Here is a 19,432-nt window from a genome sequence, read left to right as displayed (position 1 = left end):
TGAATTTTAGATGGAAAACACTTTGTAATTTTGTTTCCCTACTGCTTTTGATCATGGAGCTGTGAGAGCAGGGTAGCATCTTGCTAAAACCAGGACAACTGTTCACTGAAGGTGAAATCTAGAAGCCAAAATCCTCCTCCTAGTGGAGAAACCTAAATCTTAAACTTGGTAACTGATAACTGGACTATGAGGACATTTGTTTCCTTGTTTTGGCAGGTAACCACTCTTGAAGCTCATACCCTTTCACTCTTCCACGGCGTGTGTGTTACACAAGGGGCTGCACAGAGCTAGTGGAGGAAGTCAATTTGGAGAAAATAGGTCCGGCCTAGAAGATCAGATTTTTCCCTATGGTCTTTAAAACAAGCCAATGTAACTGCTAACTTCAATAGCCTATAGAATAAAACCGTTATCGTTTCATAGAGAGCAACAGGCTAACTGAACGTCCAGCTTCCACTAGCTTTTAATTCTCAGTGTATTTTGCCATAGAGTCTTTTTCATCTGTCTGCAGAAAAGCTACTTATTTTGTTGATATTCTAAAATAAATAGGCATGTTACACATTTATACTTGGTAACATTTGAGCACCTTGTCATTTATAGATGGGATAAAACAATGATTTTTTTGTTAGCATGTAACAACAACGTTGAGCTACCAAGTGCAGACTTAAAACCTTGTTGAATGCTAACAAAATAATACATATTCAAGTTTGAAATAATTGCTTATACGCTACTCTAGAATAATAGAACCCCATTTAACGTGCTTATTTCCGCTGATGAAAGTCACCCTATGGCAAGTTCTGTTGTCTGGCTGCAGCTGGTGGATGTTTGTTGCTCTTGTGTTTAGTTAAGTAAACAATGAAATGGGACTGATGATCCACTTTCCTCGTGGTGGATTATGAGGTTTACTGGACTGAGGTCAGCCAGCATGCTTCAGACATCTGGTTTGTGCTGCATCACCACCGTGCTCTGCAAGGCCCCTTTTTTGTAACTCACATTGTCATTTTCTTTTGTTTTTCCATGCCATTCTCAGCCCTGATAGGCCAAAAGGGATGCACTGCTCAAGATGGGGGGGGGGGGAGTCTAATTGTCTTCTGGTGACTGCGTTAAAACATATCTGATAGTAATTTTCATTAAAGCAACTAGCTACATGGCAAATATCAAAAGTAACCTTGCTATTAATATATTAAAGCCCCTGAAAACTTGTTTTTTCAAATATTACGTGTTTCTTTATAACCTTAAATAATAAAGTTAAAGTTTGAAGGAAAAAAACAAACATCTGTAGGTATTATTTATCAAAGGTTTAATCCTAGATACAAAACAATGGGTTCAACACTGGAAACTCCGCTACTCTGGCTTGATCGGCCATTGGCAAACAACCGGTCGACTATCGTCACATGTCGTCGATTCAATTGACATCACCTATTTTCCAACAGAGCCCCGCCCACTTCAAAGCAGTGTGGAAAGCACAAAGATAACGTGTTCTAACCTGCCGATTGAGAAAATAAGTTTCCGGGGCCTTGAGTCAGACGTTTTATTGAGATTAATCATGCTATGAATTATAGATCAAACTGAATCTTTATCGATACATTTTAGATCATATTATATCCTGAAATCCAATGATTGTGCAGGTAAAAATCGTGATAATCTTTTTTTTTTTTTATAAATTGGTTTGGTATGAAGTATGAACGCAGCCGCTAGATGACGTAACCTGACCCCTCCCCCTCCCTGTAGAGAGGAACCGTCTGTTCCAGCTGATCGGCAGCCATCAGTGAGTGGTGGGATTGCCATTGAGGCAGTGACTGTGCTTCTGTTGCATTCTAACAGTTGCGTGACCTCTTTATAGAGAAACAGAAGGCGCCATTTCTCTCTCCCTTGAATGTGCAAAAACGAGCCGTTTGTGAAGGTGCAACTCCATCGCTGTCACTCTGGTCGTGTAGCTCCACCTGCCTGGTGGAATAGCGCCCCCTCCTGTCTGTATGGAACCGGCACCGCCTCGCAGAGGTGGAGGGGCATCAGTTCAGACCTTAACGTGCTGTCTCTAGTTTTCTGGTCTGTTTTGTAATAGAATGTGCTCCTTTGGCTGGCCTGCAGGCTTTACAGCTCTGTGTTGTCTTTTTACTGTTTACTGCTATTTAACTGTTCGGTCCTTCAAAAGTAAAAAAATAAATAAAAAAATGAATAATAATTTTAAAAAAGATCTATATAAATTGTAGCCTGCTTCTACAAAAAAATCTTAAAGCTCTTCTGATTTGCATATATCGTACTGTAATGTTTTATTTAAGATTTTAGTGAAGAACTGTCTGCATTTAAACTAAATTATGGGAATTAAAATTACAAAGAATACCGAAATTCCACTGAGTTGTGTGTGTTATTTTTGGAAAGATGTGCACGAGCTGACATGATGCTTACTGCAAGCTGGAAACCGTTTTTTCACAATCCCTTTATTGCTTTATTACATCCTTTAAACATACACACTGTACACATGCAACAAGATGATATAGTTTAGCTTTTTAACATGTTTATTGTATGTCCTCATTGTCATTATTAGATATATGGGATGACAAAGCAATGAGAGCGTTCAATTATTTGAGTATGCAGTACTATTTTCCTGGAACTATTAGTGTTTTTTGACTTATTAACAACTTATCTTATTGACTGGTGTGTAAAATCAGTTTCCACTTTCTTTTGACTAAATTCAATGGCTATACATTTATTCCCTATGCTATTCTTCATAATACTTTGAAATACTCCCTCGTGGAGCTAAAGGTTTATACTTTAACAAGAACTTGAAATCATGATGATAACATTTGCTGTTTTGTATAAAATTTATATATATATATTTTACAATAGCGAGGCAGTCTTATAGAAATATTTAGGCTACTCTTTCTTTCCTCATAACCTGTATACATCTAATATCAACTTTATTTTTGGATTTGAAACTATATATCTGCAATATATTGTTGTGCCCTAAACTATTTAGTGTTGTGTTGTGTTGTGTTGTGTCCTTGCTCTTTTTCCCCCACTTTGCATTCATTTGGTTTCCTACAGCAACCAACCTCCTTAAAGACTGAATGAATGTGCCAAATCTTTTCAGGCTGCTGTTATTTAGTGGTTTTAGAGCGCAGATAATAATTCAGTGACTTGGCACAGATTACACTTTTAAGTTCCCAGCACTGGGGCTGTCTAAGAAGTCTCTACAGTAACGCTGAAAAATGCTGGTTTGATGCTGGCACACAGCAAGTGACACCATTTACGTCCAATGGGGATAATAGTTTCCATTTCATGTTGGTTAAATCAGTAACCAACATGAGATGGAAACCATAACCTCCCTGCAGGGTTTCCAGTGTTTCAGAAACAGAGACATTGTTCAACTTGATTTCTTTATTTGTGGTTCTTGTGTTCAACTTAATTGACAACAGAAAGCTCTTCGGTTGTGAGGAATTGTGACTCCTGCACACTCATTTAGGATCGGGCTGGAAGTCCACTTAAACCCAGCTTGAGGTTTAGAGTGACTTTTTAACTTGAAGCATTCAGCGTAATTTGTGGTATGTAGAAAATGTAATTATATCAACCATTTGTTTTTGAGTGACATTCACAGCCACTTAAGACAGATTTTTTCTCATGCAGGGAGAATCTGCATGTTGCTGAAAACAGGTTTCAGTTGTTTGCAGTTAAAATCTATCCATCCACATGTCAGATGCCTTTTTGGCATTCTCTGTTAAGACTATATATCTAACCTGTTAGATCGATTAATCTATCTATCTATCTATCTATGTATGTATCTATCTATCTATCTAAACCCCTGAGATTTCAGCTGTTAAGTCTAGCAGAAATTAAACAGCATATTTGACTTCTGCTACAGTAGGCAACATATTGGCTGTGTAAATGACAAATGTATGTTTTTTGTTTGAATTAATTCATCAGAATACCTTTCCATCTACATGGGTCGATGGGTGTAGAGCTTGTTCTCACACAGCCAATCACATTGTTTCATTTTAAACTAGTGTGGCCTCTCCTTTAAGTCCATGTAGGCTACTCATTATATGCCTACATATTTTTAAATACTTTTTCTTTTTCATCCAATTGTATGTCACTGATTTCTTGGCATACTACAAAGGAGCAGCTGGGTGTTGTTCAGATCTGGGTGGAATGTTGTTTAAAGTGGACTACATGCTTCTTTTAAAAAACATTTACTTTCATCTTGCAGGGTCGACTATGCCTGTGTGTGTGTGTGTGTGTGTGTGTGTGTGTGTGTGTGTGTGTGTGTGTGTGATATTGGGAGAAAACAACCTCAAAAGAGAGCACACCACCATCAAAACAAGACGACTGTGAGGTTTTAAGCTCCAAAACGTGAAACTTTATCTTTGTGTGCTGCTCCCAAAGGTAAAATAATAATAATTATAATTATTTCCTTTAAGATGCTCAGGCCATCCCTACATGGTCTTTTTCTAACTTGCAAATTATGGCTGCCTGTAGGCCTACTGTTTGCACGGCAAAGACATGGATATTTGTCTTCTATGTAACTTGCATGTAACTTGATCTCATTTGCATAAATGACTAAATGTTCCCAGTGAGATAAACCAAATATAGCTCTTTTGATTTTGTTTTTGCATTAGGCTAGTCTGCATGCCCATCTTGTAAGGAAATCACAGCTGGGTTCATGTCTAAAACGAGCGCATTCCGCGCATGGATGTCCGTTGGTTGGCGCAGTATTTACCCCCTCGGGATCCGGGTGGCGCTGTAACGGAACTATACGTCGCCAACGGAGCTACAATGCTAATGCTGCTAGCAGTAGATTTAATAGACTCAAAAAATTGTTTGTAATAAACCTGGTAGCTGCGTCTGCATGTTGCTATTTCTCCAGGCAAATATCCCTTATCTTTAGTCCCCAGATGTGGGCAGCTTATGCCAGAGACGGTTTTAGTTAGTAAAGAGGATCTTTGCTTATGCCTGTAATGTTTAATAACGTTGCCCCAAGTGACGTTACTTGAGGCAGCGTCGGTTGGCGCTTAAGACTACAAATGTGAAAAATGGATGAAAAAGAGTGGGAAGTGAGTTTACCAGACCTACTCAGTCTACAGTACATTAGCCACCACTAGCATTTAACCACAGAATCCAGGAAATATAAATATTAATACAAAATAAATAAAAAAAAGACATCTTCCCGCTGACTCAATTTTGACAAGGGCATTTGGTCAAAACCCAAACACGTTTGTATATACATATACTACCTATGCTCAGTTAACAGTGTATGTAGCTAGCCTACATTTAACACACAAGTCCTGCAATAAATTCTAACTTCATGAAGGTTACATATTTTGTTTAAAATGTTTTATAGAGATGTTGATTCAACTTTGTGATCATTATGTAAGCTGCAGTTAGGGTGCTGGTTTATTGTATTGCGTTTTACTGACCGGCATTTCTATTGTTTTGTCCACCCCATTTATATCAAGGATGGTAGACTTATTAGCAAAGCCCCCAGTCTCCATTAGGTCCCAACAAACTAACAAATGTATTGAAAGTCTGTTGCACTGCTGCTGTGAATGAAATGCATCAGGAGATGACGAGACTAATTGAGATTGAACTTGACCTGTATGATAGGTGTTTATTTTTTGACCTTATGCTGTACATGCTCCCCAAGAAGTTAGCAACTGAGAGAGAGAAAATGAAAGTAAAAAACACAAACGAGAGAGCAGGATTGGGTTAGTTAATTTCCATCCAAAACATTTTTTTTATTGTCCTCCAAACTGAAAGGTTTACCCTGTGATTTGGCTTTTCGCTGAGCCAAAAACATAATTGCATTTCTTCATGTAGCAGTGGAGGCATACAAAGATCTTTTTGACTGAGAGAAATTAATGGAAAGAGCAATACAAGATGCTCTCCTTCAAGTCACATGATGAGTAATTTTTGCATTCATGAGTAATGGAGAGAAAAGTAATTTCAGATCACGGGATGCTAGCGTCTGGTCTTCCGTAAAAGAGAAGGGGGAGGTGGGGGGGTGAACTATGAAGACCAGGTTGTGTTTCTTCCATGTTAGAAAAGGCCTGAAAATGGTCACACTGAGGACAGTTTTATCTCCGTTTGCCTCTGAGTTGCATTACGCCTTTATGTAGAGCATCTGTAGTGTACACAAATGGACACTGGATATGCAATTCAAAACCAAAGTGCCCACAGTTGATATAAAGCAAGGTCTTTAGACCCAAAAACAGGTGATGTCACACAAGGGGGGGGCATCAGTCTGCATATGTGCATGTGTGTGTGTGCAGAAATGCCAGTGGTGTGGCACCGTTCATTTACAGTTACTCAGGTGTCTGAGCAATAGAGAAAGACCTCCCAGTTTAGTGACAGTGTGCAGTTAGAAATGGGCACATGGTGATTTAAGCTCATGCTTAAGTTGTGGTAAACCATTCCAAGCAGTTCTTTAATCAATAACTATAAATACACAGCAGCGTTTTTACCAGAGAGGTTTCTGTCTGCCTCCTCTCCCTGGGTGAGTGTGTGACACGTTTGTCTCTTTAAAAACGGCTAACTACACTTTGCTCATCTGCTAGAGGAAACACGGGTTATGTGGAATTGATTATCAACTTTCATATACATTTTTCTATAATATATTTATATAATTATTTTTCTCTTTCTCTCACGCACCCACCACGCTTGCTTGCTTTCACATTCTCTCGTCTCACTACTTTTATTCAATGTACACAACGTAATAAACATGGGGTTGACTGTGGAGCGACAGAGCTGAAATGACAATCACTGAGAAAAAAAAAATAAAACAAAGCCAAAAAGAACTGCAGTCTTTTTTGTCATCCATTGGCAGTCGGACTGACTCAGCAGTTAGCCAAGTACAATGGTGGTTTGAGGGGAGGGAGTGGCCATGTCATCAAAGGGGCGGCGCAGGAGGCTCTTTCTTCGTTGGTGCTGTTTTAGTCGTGGTTTTCGGCGTCTTGGTGGCCGGGGTCATCTCCTTGAGGTTGAGGTTCTCCAGTGCCACGTCTAAGGTCATGACCTCAACACAGCCCATGGCCTCGAAGTCAGCGAAATTCCGCAATGAGCCGTGACAGTCGTCCTCGTCTTCGGAGGAGGAGGCCGAGGCGTCCGAGTCAGGCAGCAGCGTCGACAGCAGCAGCTCCGTCACAAACAAGCTCCGGTCGGCCCATTGGGCCTCGCACGCCTGCCGCTCTGCCTCAGACAGCCGCGGTTCGCTCAGCCTGCACAAGAGAAATTCAACAGTTGGTTAAAAAAAAAAAAAAAAAAAAAAAAGACGACAGATGGATGACAAATCAGGTGACAGTAGAGAAAAACAACTGCTTAAAAAAGGTCACATGACATGGTGCTCTTTGGATGCTTTTATATAGACCTCAGTGGTCCCCTAATACTGTATCTGAAGTCTCTTCCTCCTTATGACCTCATAAGGAGGAAGATTCCAGATCGGCCCATCTGAGCTTTCATTTTCTCAAAGGCAGAGCAGGATACCCAGGGCTCGGTTTACACCTATCGCCATTTCTAGCCACTGGGGTAACATAGGCAGGTTGGGGGAACGCATATTAATGTTAAACCTCAAAGTGAAATTTTCATGCCACGATGGGACCTTTAAATATCCCCTTTAAAACATATAAAAAATACTCTGCACAGTGAACATCCAAAAGGACTTTAAATACGTTTCCGGTAGACGCAGAAAATAAGAGCGACAGTCCCACCTGCTGAGTAGAAACTGGGAGCTATGTGCAGTGTGCTGTGTGTTGGACTCCGGCGGACCCGGGTTTGGACTGGGGTTGGTATTGTGGTTGGCGTTGGGGTTTGCGGCAGCTGAATTGGTATTGAGGATTGCATTGGCTCGGCCGCCGCCTCGGGTGGCGTTTCGGGCCGTCTCCAACTGCTGACGCGCCGCCTGGGCTTGTTGGCGCTCCAACTGGAGTTGCATCTGAAGCTGTTGGAGCTGGGAGGCCGAGGGGCCCGAGTTGAGCTGTCCGCCCGCCGAGCGCCGCACCCCCGACAACTGGGAAAGAAGCTCTGGGAGGAACGAGATGGAAACGACAAGGGCTCAACGTCAGAAATGAGGATTCCAACAAAGACTTGGTCGATCCAGACAGCCAGTCAATCAGTCTACCAGACAGTAGGCTCTCATGAAAACATGATATATTAGGCAGATCATGAAAACCGATCATTCAAAAATAATTCAACCTTTTTAAGAATTTCTTTCGTGAATTTACGTAAGAAGTACATATTTCAAATTGGTCACATTGTTCATCCCCTAAAAAAAAAAAAAAAAAAAAAAACATGAGCTATACTGTCACAGAACAACAATCTAGTAGGACCGCTATGCAGCCTCTGATCCACAAAAGTAGAGCACTAGGATTCACAGGAGACAGGATAAGACCCTCAGCACTGGGCTTTTAGGCTAAAATTCGACCAGTCGGGCCAACGGCCCAGCAGGTACAGTGGGTCATTAGTGAGGAGGCTGTTTGTGAAGCAGACTGAACAGGGACCCTCATTATGGCACAGCTGGAGCTGACGTTGCGAATGCCAAGCGCTGAACCGGATTAAAATTGGGAACAGGATAAACAAGGAGTTGCCACGGCAACAACTCTGCCCACACATTACTGTATTATCCAGACTACCGTTCAGACTAGGCCTGTGTTATAGCTCTGCTACTGCAGGTCATTTTTCTGTATGTGTGAGAAACTATTTATAGTAAGACTAATTAATAAACGTCTCTCTTAATGCCACACGCCTGATTTAGTACTGAGCGCCAGTGTTTAGTCTCAGACCTCCTGCAGTTGTAGCTGTGGGATACTGGACTTCATTGTTTTCTGCCTGACTGTACTGATAACAAAAATAAAGCTTTCATTTCCTGACCTAAGAAAACAAAAACTCCAGCACTCACAGATCTTCTTATTTAATGTCAGATTTAAAAAACAAAAAAGGTTTTGTTTTTCCCCACATTAAATAAGATTACTTATCTGATCTTTGTTTTCTTTGATCCTATGTCGCTGCCTTACACCAAATACACTGTCTAAGATTTGTAACTGTGCAGGCTACTTTCCATCATCATTGCCTGACCCACAACAGGTTTCACACTTTCTTGTTGTGCAGCTGTGTGCCTCAGAGGAAGGCTGTATCATACATGTCAGCATGGGTTTACCATGTCACGTGTGTGTGTGTGTGTGTGTGTGTGTGTGTCTGACCTGCTATAGGGTCCATGGCCTCTCTGCTGTAGTTGGAACTCTGTGAGGAGCTCTGGCTGGTGGAGAGCCCCCCTGTGGTGCTGCTGGTGAAGTGCATGTTAGACCTGCGAGCTCTCGGACCCCCCAGCCCACGACCAGGGTGAAACATCCTCCTCACATGCCGCACCCCACTGGACTCATCGTGGAGCTCGCCGTTAAGGAACACATCGAGAACATACTCGGTTTAATTGACAAATGTATTAATAAACTTGACGTTGCAGCACAGAAACGGTCACTCCTCTGAATGCTCACTACACTCAGGCCATCTGATCAAATACTTGCATGGTGCCACACTGGGTATGGCAACAAACAAAAAACCATGGCCCCATTTTGTGAAGCTTAGGATGCACTTGGTCCATCTGTATTTCTACATGTTTGCATCTTTTGTTTTCTCAACAGCACTTATTCAAAGTACTCTATAAATAGACTGCATCAGCAGTACTCTGAGTCTACCCAGAGTGCAACTCACATGGAGTGTTACAGCTGGTTCCTAACAGGCAAACGCAGATGCTGCCATGTCAACCCTTCACACAATCTGACAAATAACATCCTTGAAAATTGCTCCTTTCTGTGGCTTTCCTGAACAACTCACACATGTAGGCTAATTCCTATATGAACTGTTCACATTTAATATAATACATTATAATTGTAAGTATATATATAATAATAATAATTATATACTAAAAGTGTTGCTGCAGCCTAACCGTGCATGGTGGGGTGATGCAATTTTCATGACCTGAGGCACACAAATTCACACATTTCTTCCAGCAAGGAGCACTATAACCAACTCTCATACCGTACATTGCACATTTAAAAACCTTATATCCACACGTTATCTGAATTGAGCTGAATCACATGACATAGGCCACACCCATGTCGGACATTCGTAATAGTTGCACATATAGCTTTAAAAAATGTTGCAAATTACGAACGAACAAATTTTGTAGCTAGCGACCAACAACGACTTTAGCATATCTTGTCCAAAGTAAAGGCTATGAAAGCTACACCGCGTTACACATCACTATGAGCCTCTGGACCAAATTTGGATTAGATCGGCCAAAAGTTTACATCTCATAAAGAGCTCATCTGATTTTTACGGAACATGGAGGGTACCATCTAGGGCCACGCCTACAATGGCCATTAGAATGCATGTATAAAATGAATGTAAATAGGAAGCTTGCATCTTCCATTTACTACAGACCTTGCAGCTCACACCTTGCAATATTTCCTGACTCTTGCCCTGCTGCCGTTCGCTTTGGGTTCGAATAAATTAACAATCTGGATGCAACAGCATTTGCTTAAATATCTGGATATTTTCTACACTTTTCTACCCTGAAATACAGGCTTCTCTTACCACAACTAACGGGGAAAAAAATGTTGAATTTGTGTTTCAGTCAATACAACAGCCAGGTTATGTTATGTGGAGGAGGAGGCACTACTATTTGAAAAGGATATTAAGTCTCTGGGTGCTCTGTGTTCAAGTGTGAGATGAGCAGCAAAGTCATCTGTCACATGATTGGGGTCGCCACCAGGTAGCGCTGCACATATGGGGCAGATCTAGAGGAAAGGAAGAGAGAGCGTTACATGTTAATATTGGCACACATCACTGCACATTCAACATCCACCAGTTGGTGATGGGTGCTCTGGAACAAACACCGAGATCTGCAAATATCAACTGTACAAATGACTAATTGTAACATGCGATGCTCGGTGTTGAGCATGTCAAAACTCCAGCAGATATGAAGTGATGTTGAGGGTATGAATTGATTTTAAATTTGGTAGTATAATTTTCTGGTGGAAGCTGTCAAATAGAAATACATATGAGTGGCACTGTTGTAACATGGACAATGGGATTTTGTTAGGTTCTTGTATATAAAGGCTTAAAATCAAAATTTGCCAAGCTAACTACCAGTATCGACTCAAAAAGGTAGGTAAAGTATTTGCCAAATATCACTTATTTAATCCAAAAGACCAATGATTTACTGTCATACTCAAAGGCTCTCATGAATATTTGAGGTCATGAACTACATTATAATATTCACGCTTGTCTGCTGCAGTGGGACACAGTCGCCAAGTAAGTTATTCACTCTTAGACATTAATTGGCTATTCTGACAGTCATTTACTCACGAATACTCACACACCTTTCCTGTATAGCTTTAGGTCAGATAATCTGAGTTATGACTGAACATGAAAATGCCACAGAGAATGCCACATTTCACTGATAGGCCAATTTACAATATTTGGGGTATTTGAGTGCACAATAGTCTCACATTGCCAGACCTTCCTCCACAGCGCTGCAAAGGAGGGTCTGGCTAATCCACACAGCATTCTGGGATGGGAGAAAACATGCTCTGGTTTATTGGCATTTCTTTGAACCAATCACAATTGTCTTGGGCGGCGCTAAACGCCAGATGCAATAGCGGTGCCTTTGCAAAACAGCCTCGGGAAGGTACTTGTTTTGGTGTAACGTGCTCGTTCAAGTTGTTTAAATCATGAAACAGAAAACCCAGATAGTTACAGATAGTTTTAGCTAGCGGTCTCAATTTACCCTGAAGAGATGTGAGGAGCTGTTAAAGGGTCATTTTGTTTTTTTCCCAACCTGGATCCCATTTCCTTCTGCATTTGTGTCTAATAGACTAACCAGATGGCCAAACCATCGGCAGAAAAGCCAGTCGAACTGATCAGTCTCCCCGAGTTGGACCAAAAAGTGCCTCAGAACACACCGAAGAGACAAGACGTAATACGTCTCCATAACAGCAGGCGGCACTAATCTGTATTGTTGCCCAAAAAATGAAAAGCTGATTGGACGAACGCGTCACATGGGTTTGTTTTCTTCGGAAATGCCAAGGGGGTAAGCTTCGCTTCAGAACTCAAACCTCCTATGGCGCCATTTAGATGCTACAAAGCCATCACCTCCCGTTAGCATTCCACTGACTGCCATTCACTTTGACGTCACTTGACAGCGAATAACTTTACATCTGAAGCGTTTAAAGACTCCATTTGTCGATTGTTTATTTCTAAAGAAACACAACAATGTATAAAAGGCTCAATTACCTTGTACCTCACGGCTTATGGCTCCATAGCAGACGTTTTTGTAAAATAGGCTAACGATTGTGTCACATAGTAGAGGAATTACCGTATAGTACAGGAGAAGCTTGCAGGCAGTTTCTACTTACATTAGCCGTTTAGGTTTAATTACTAACGTTAACTAGCATTTTAGTTAGCAACAATTAGCCTGTGCCGATGTTATCTCCTTACATATACCTACGCTCTCAGTCTCTGTACGATTGGGAATGATTGAGATTTCTCTTGGCACAGCTACCAGACGACTTACAACTTTCAAACAGGTTGTTTGCGTCACATTTACGTTGTCTCTCTCAGTTGGAGGCTGCGCAGTAACGCTCAGCGCTCACCAGAAAAGTGCTTCTAATAGCCTTCACTGGTCTCCGTCCAGATCAATGGGATCTGTTGGTCCATTCTTATATACTGTCTATGGGAAATGCAAAGCCAGACTGTCATGGCAGCTTGTTCAGAATACGATCTCATATTGTACTAAAATAGTTCACTGAAACATGTTTCTGAAAACATTTTAAGTGAGAAATAGGCCATGCAGTTGCTGAATTTGTCTTCATTTCAGATCAACAAAGGTCAGTTTCAAAGATTTTCGTCAGATTTTGAGAGACTCTAGTCACGCTCATTCCGCTCCCCATTTCCGGGTGAGTCCCGACTGCCCCGTCTCCAACTGAACACGTCAGGTCGGTCAAAATGAAGGACGACGGCCCCTCAGATGGACAACGGCATGGAACACACAGAACAGACTCGAGTCACCGACCTCGCCAGACTGACCAACTGCCGATTATCAGGTTAGTGTGTCAGCGCCTTAATGTGAAAAAATCTTTGAAATTGTTCCAGTATGGAGCGTGATTGCAGTGACGAGCTGGTGCGAACCGAGCTGCAATGTAACCTAATGAGGCAATTGTGCACCGTTGATTTTTGTCAACTTTTTGGAATTTTCTTTTGCTACTGACAGAAAAAGGCGTTCCGGGAGTCTGTTTTTTCGGAATAGGCTACAGAAATGATAGGGTTGTGTTATCTAAAAGATTTTCAGTGCCGTGGCTCAATATTTAAATGATTTAAAAAATGTGAATGAGGTCGTTATAGTTCAATGACTGCCCGTATCCATTTGAGCCAAAGTCTCTCTCTCTCTCTCTCTCTCTCTCTCTCTCTCTCTCTCTCTCTCTCTCTCTCTCTCTCTCTCTCTCTCTCTCTCTCTCTCTCTCTCTCTCTCTCTCTCTCTCTCTCTCTCTCTCTCTCTCTCTCTCTCTCCACAAACTATAGCCTAATTTATGTAGCCTACTCCAAAACAACAGACTGCCGGAACGCCCTTTTCCCGACTCGCGTTCCACACTCCACACCGTCACCTCCTGAGATCGATAATGTCGTCACACACTTTTAAATAGAATCTGAGCCTGTCAGTGGCAAAAACAATCATTTTTGATGGAATCGAGGGTGCACAATTGCCCATTTAGATTTCATTGCAGCTCGGTTCGCGCCGGCTAGTCATTGCTCAATACGGGCACAATTTCATAGATGTTCACATCAGTCCATACACAAATGCATGGGGAAATGGGGTCCAGGTTGAGAAAAAAAATTAATCAAAATTATACTTTAACTATAGTCCTCATAAATCGAGCAGAGTTTAGAATGCCAACCCAAAGAAAGCGGAAGGCGAGGGACATCCGGCCGAAAATGAGGGACGTCTGGAGGATCTTCCGGCGGCACCGGAGCAATCCCATAAATTAATTGTCGTTGATATAGACTAAGTGTACCTGCTATAGGGTCTTGATATTCAAAGTAAATTAACAAACTAAATAACTGAAGTTTTCATATAACTATTTAATATAGTATTCACACTGTGGTAAGTTAATAAGCCTTGACTAAACAAAACTATTTCAAAATTTCAGAGTAGGAACATTATATCTCCAAACTGTACAGCATTTATACGTGCCACTCCAACACACTCAATTATAATAGTTTGGACCCCTCTCAAGCAAGTCCGTGGAATCTGCAGGTTAATTTACGTACAATTCTAAAATGAAATATCAGAGGTGGTCTGGAACAAAGAAGACTCACACCAAAAACAATTCATGTAATGTAAAATGTACAGAACATGGGCGAAGGTTCTTTTAATTATTTCTCAGCCTTTAAAACCAGTGTTTTCGTGTCTTCTTTCTTGAATAACAGTATGCATCTATAAATAGAGCTGCACAGTTTACCTGACATCACTTGCAGTTCAGTTATTCTTGCAGCATCAGAAGCGGACATCAGAACTAGGCTTCAACTGTGACATTGTTAAGGAGACGACGATTAAGATAAGAGCGATAAGAGATACCTTTTATATATCCCCAAAAAGGGAAATTACATTTTACACTCTGTTGTTGCATATTACACACAGGCCCAAAATATACACACACAAACAGGACTATATACATGCACTAATTGGAGAGATGTCAGAGTAAAGGCCATTTTATAGTTGTGTGTAAAAACAACGGCGTAGCCCCGCAGACCCCTCTGCGTCTACGCCGGACCCCCTTTAACTACACGTCGGAGCGACGCACGCCGCTCGGCCGTGGCTTGGTAGCGTTGCATTTCCCCCGGCTCATTTCCTGGTTCTCGTTCTCCATAAACAATGAGAGGGTTAACTTTTCCTGCTAAAGATTTCCCACCTTGGTCAGAAAACACAGGAGAGACACTTTGTTTCTTTCACTATGACTCTAGAGTCAGTACTCGCTCCAAAGCTAATCGCCGTCACTCTCTCACTTCTCCCTTGCTCTATCACCCTCTCCCCACACACACACACGCGCCGCCTCGACGCACAAGTATAAACATCAGGCCACTTACGTAGGCTACGGCAAGAGCTCTGCGTGGAGCATCCGCACAACTGTAAAAACGGCCTTAAGGGAGCTGCCCATTAAAAGAAGCAAGCAGTTGGGGATTCGGTGAACTGGCACCTCTCCAGCTACCAGTCCACACTTGGTCCATACCAGGACTTGAACCAGCGACCCTGCGTTTCCCAAGCCAAGTCCCTATGGACTGACCTATTTCCACCCCCAAGATGTAAACATAGATAGCATACTTTAAAAACCTACAGGGTCCTCTGATGTTCATGTTCAGGACATTCACAGACACTGACTGAATTTACTCGATTGAGAAACATTCTGAGGTATGTGAGGAAAATCAACACAAATGTGAATGTTTCCAGGTCTTAAGATCTGTGCAAACATCTAGTCAAGGTTTCATAGGTGGCTGTGTGTGAAGCTTCAGCACCAACTTACCACTTCTGTGGAGGTCTCTGTGTGTTCTGCAGCCACATGCTCCTGAAGGGAGATCTCTGTGTAGCCCATTCTGCCACAGTAGGGACATGTGAAGGCCTGGGGCTGCTCCACTGAGAAAGCTTCTCCACCATAGTACAGGTCTGGAGGGGAATCAAGATGGACATTTAGCATCAATGTTTTCGCATGTTTTAGCTAAATGGCAGTTTCAGCTGCTGGAATTTTCTTCTACACAGGATCAACATTTTAGTCAGAGTTGCCACAGAGTCATACATGATATATGGTTGTGTATAAAATCTCAAAGTCAAGAGCCAGATAACAGAAAGTTAAAGCCTCAGAAGGCGTATAAATAAATAGGTTTAATTCAGAGGATGAGAGACACCTGTAGTTAACTACAGCATTTATTTTTTAACCTTGCCACATTACAGGAAACTGTTCATTATAAACATTACCTAGCCCATTCGCATAAATAATCCACCTGGGGGCAGTTTAAACAAACTGTTAACACAACACTGACATATTTCACCTTATAAAAGTGGTTATGACGAACGTGTTAGCAAACAGTTGCCTATTTACCCATCCAGCAGACACAGAGCACCATTAGCATTCATTTGAAGCAGTGTTTATGTCCACTTGATGAATGTAAGTCCAATTGTCACTTTCCTGCAAGCTCTGTTTTGATCGCCACCAACTTCTAAGGGAAATATCTGGTTATTAAGTTGGTAAATGCTCCATTGTGTTCACCAGCTAGTAGTTCTGTGTCTAGATGCCATTTGGTGTTGGGCAGGTTAGGTACGGAGGGTTTATCTAGTGTGGTAATAATTCTGTGTGGTTTCATCAATTTGAGTGAGCCTCACAATTTGAAACATGTAAATTTCTGAATATCAACATGTTTTACAGCGCCAAGGTATAAAATACTAGTAAAAGTGATCGTCCAACGGAAAGAGAAATGGTCCAATCAATCAAAACCATAAGGCATTACGTTTGAGATGACACCATATCTACTTGTCAGTTCTTGATTATTTGTACAAACTGTCATCACTGTACAAATCTTTGAAAAACCATACTATAAAAATTCCAGATCTCACTCACTCACACACACAGTGTAATGACAGAGTGCTCATGTGGCTCACATTCACACTTTCCATAAATCACAACCTGGATAGACGCACTGCTCATAATTAGTCTGATGTGAATATCAATTCTACTTACCAAAGTCAACTCGGGTTAATATACACTGCATGGGATGCTCTGTGGTGTGTCTGGTTGTGGTTGCACCGCCCTCGTAGCACGAAGCACACAGATCGTAGTCGTAGCAGATTAAACATTTGTATCGTCGACCTCTGAAGTTGCCTTTTAAACATGCATCGCAGCTCACGCCTAAGGGAAGAAAGATAAGACCCAAACAAGAGAAGACAGAGGTTAAATGTTGTATATATTTATAAATAACTTGACTTAATTTGGCTCAATGAACACAGCCTATGTAAAAGGTTACATACAGTTAATTTATAAAATACAATTTTTCATAATTTTGACACATTTGGATCCTATAAATAAATCAAGTATTTTCTGTTCTCATTAAACATTACATGTTTCAACTGGGATTTTCTCAACCAATTCAGATCAAAATTAACTGAGAATGTATTTTTATAATTAATAAATGGATTACAATAAATAAAATTCATATTTTTACTTGATACAAAAAAGTTCACTTCAGAAGATATCTATTAGAATGATACAGTATAATTTAAACCAAATGGTAACTACATTTTTGCAAAATGGGTATTATGCATGTGGTGGACAGAACATGAACACCTGCAAAATGCAATACAATCATATAGTCCTGAAAAAAAACATTAGCCTAGATCTGTATACGGTCATGTTAAATTTTAATTGAGACTGTAACAGAAGTTAAACTCATATTAAGGTGCTGTAGTAGTGTAATGGGTTGCATTATATTCTAAGTGTGACTGTTTTGTTGGACTTCTCTGTACTTTCTGTATTTTGCTTGTTTGGTTGTATATTTTCTTTTGTCATGGCAGTGAAGGAACATGGGTGAGGTGGATTGAATGTATGTGCTGTTTGATTGTAACACATTAAGAAGGAAATGTTCAAAAACTGCATTCAAAGGAAATGCCTTCAGCATCAGCAGCCTGATAAATAACCATGGAGTAAAATCAACACTTCTTTGACACTGTCCAGCCAAAATTGAAGATTTGAAGTGATGCACAGTGTGTAGGCTATTTATTGCTGGGATCTTGCACTGCATCATATGTTACATGTTACTGTGTCAACCCCCTGTGGCAATCCTCTTACTCAGGAGTGACAAAGACTGACAAGTGTCTGTCCCATTGCCCATTTAATAAAACTACACTCACTACACCCATCTCATTCATGAAGCCATCCTCATCACTATATTCATTCCAACACTAGCTATATCAAAGGCTTAACCTTGTGTTCACATAGGGTAAAGGGGGCCTTCTGTGTTTAAAACCAGGCAATTCTTGATTGACTAGGACAGTCGTGCTGCTGTGTCGGTGTATTGTATGACACCAGGCTGTCTAAACTCCCTCATATCTCCATTCATTGCTAGCAAGGTGTTAAAGCTCAGTGCCACCCTAATCCCGCTATCCAGCGGCTGACGACTAGCGGTTGCAGAAACGTTAATGACAGTAACAACGATAACCACTTAGCTACATCTCAGACATAAATAACGATAACAACTGACAGCAAAGTTGACAACAACAACAACACAGGCATGGAAACTAAAGGCCGATTTGGCCTGACTAACCTTTGCTGCTGGCTCACCATTTAACGAATGAACCAGACTGTTAGCTGACAAGCAAGACAGCTGTGGTAGACTTCGCCTAGCTAACTCAACTTTTTCCCGGCTCGTGAACTCAAGCATCTGATTGACAACGTTAGCTAGCTAACGTCTACTCGACACCAACAACGAACTTCAAGCCCAACAAGGTTGGCCACAAGGACGAGGTGAATGTTGGTTTGCGAAACTGGAATGTAAAGGCCAACTTTTACCAGGAAGGAGGCTAAAACAAACCAACGTTAACGAGAAGAGAAGCCCTCGACCCCACAACGTCATCTGGGATTCGCTGTTCCATGTTTCCTATTCTCGGCACTCCCCCTTGCTCCCCAGCTCGTTAACGTTAACCTACGTAACCCATTACCAGATAGGTCCCAGGCTAGCTAACGATAGCACAGTTAGCTAACATTAACTAGCTTCTTCCGCTTATATGTCAACGTTGTTTTGGTAAACTGACGCTGACTGTTGTACATTTTCTGAAACATATACGTCAACTGCGAGGTCCGTTGGGTTAGACACACATTTAGTGGCCGCCATAATGCGTCCCCACGAAATTACACTGCACCCTCGCTGCTAACACTAGCCAACGTTAGCTCGAATTGGCTGCAAAACAAGACATTATCGGCTAGCTAACGTTAGCTCGGTGCTCTGTCAACGTTTTTATCAATAATCCCGATTTGCTCACATCTCTGTGTTGAAGTGTATTTTTACCTTCATGACGGGACATCCTACGAATACTAGCGCAGCCCCCTGCTCGGGCTCCCTGGCTTGCAATACAGAATAATATGAGTGAAGAGAAGCCGGGGTTGGTTGGCTGTCCCTGGCCTCTTCCCTCATGAAGGATCCGGTCTGGCTCACTGCCACCCCTCCGCCTCCTGCTGTGTCACTGTCCGGTGCACTGCTGCTCCGTCCACACGGTGGCAGTGTTGTCTCAGTTGCTGAGTTGCCTTGGCTGGTGGTGGGTGACTGAGACATTTTGACATCATTATTGACTCTCCAGGTACTTTAAGCTTTTAATGCTATCATGTAACGTTCCTTGTCTATCTTTCTGAAA

The 19,432-nt window shown here is 41.6% G+C and overlaps 1 protein-coding gene across 1 annotated transcript; it reads right to left on the bottom strand.

Moving 5' to 3' along the window:
- Positions 1-5,695: 5,695 nt before the first annotated feature.
- Positions 5,696-19,337, bottom strand: LOC114556370 (E3 ubiquitin-protein ligase KCMF1). The gene is made up of 7 exons (XM_028579292.1): positions 19,090-19,337; positions 16,770-16,937; positions 15,561-15,700; positions 10,680-10,781; positions 9,186-9,366; positions 7,698-8,010; positions 5,696-7,208 (listed from the first exon to the last, which is right to left on the bottom strand). Exons 1-7 carry the CDS (start codon positions 19,103-19,105, stop codon positions 6,881-6,883), a joined length of 1,248 nt encoding a protein of 415 aa, XP_028435093.1. The 5' UTR covers positions 19,106-19,337; the 3' UTR covers positions 5,696-6,880.
- Between the last annotated feature and the right edge of the window lie 95 nt (positions 19,338-19,432).

This window comes from Perca flavescens, chromosome 5 (assembly GCF_004354835.1).
Source record: "Perca flavescens isolate YP-PL-M2 chromosome 5, PFLA_1.0, whole genome shotgun sequence".
In the NCBI taxonomy this organism is placed as follows: Eukaryota; Metazoa; Chordata; class Actinopteri; order Perciformes; family Percidae; genus Perca; species Perca flavescens.
The sequence above is the reverse complement of the archived record's forward strand: the minus strand, read 5'-3'. Positions and strand labels throughout refer to the sequence as shown.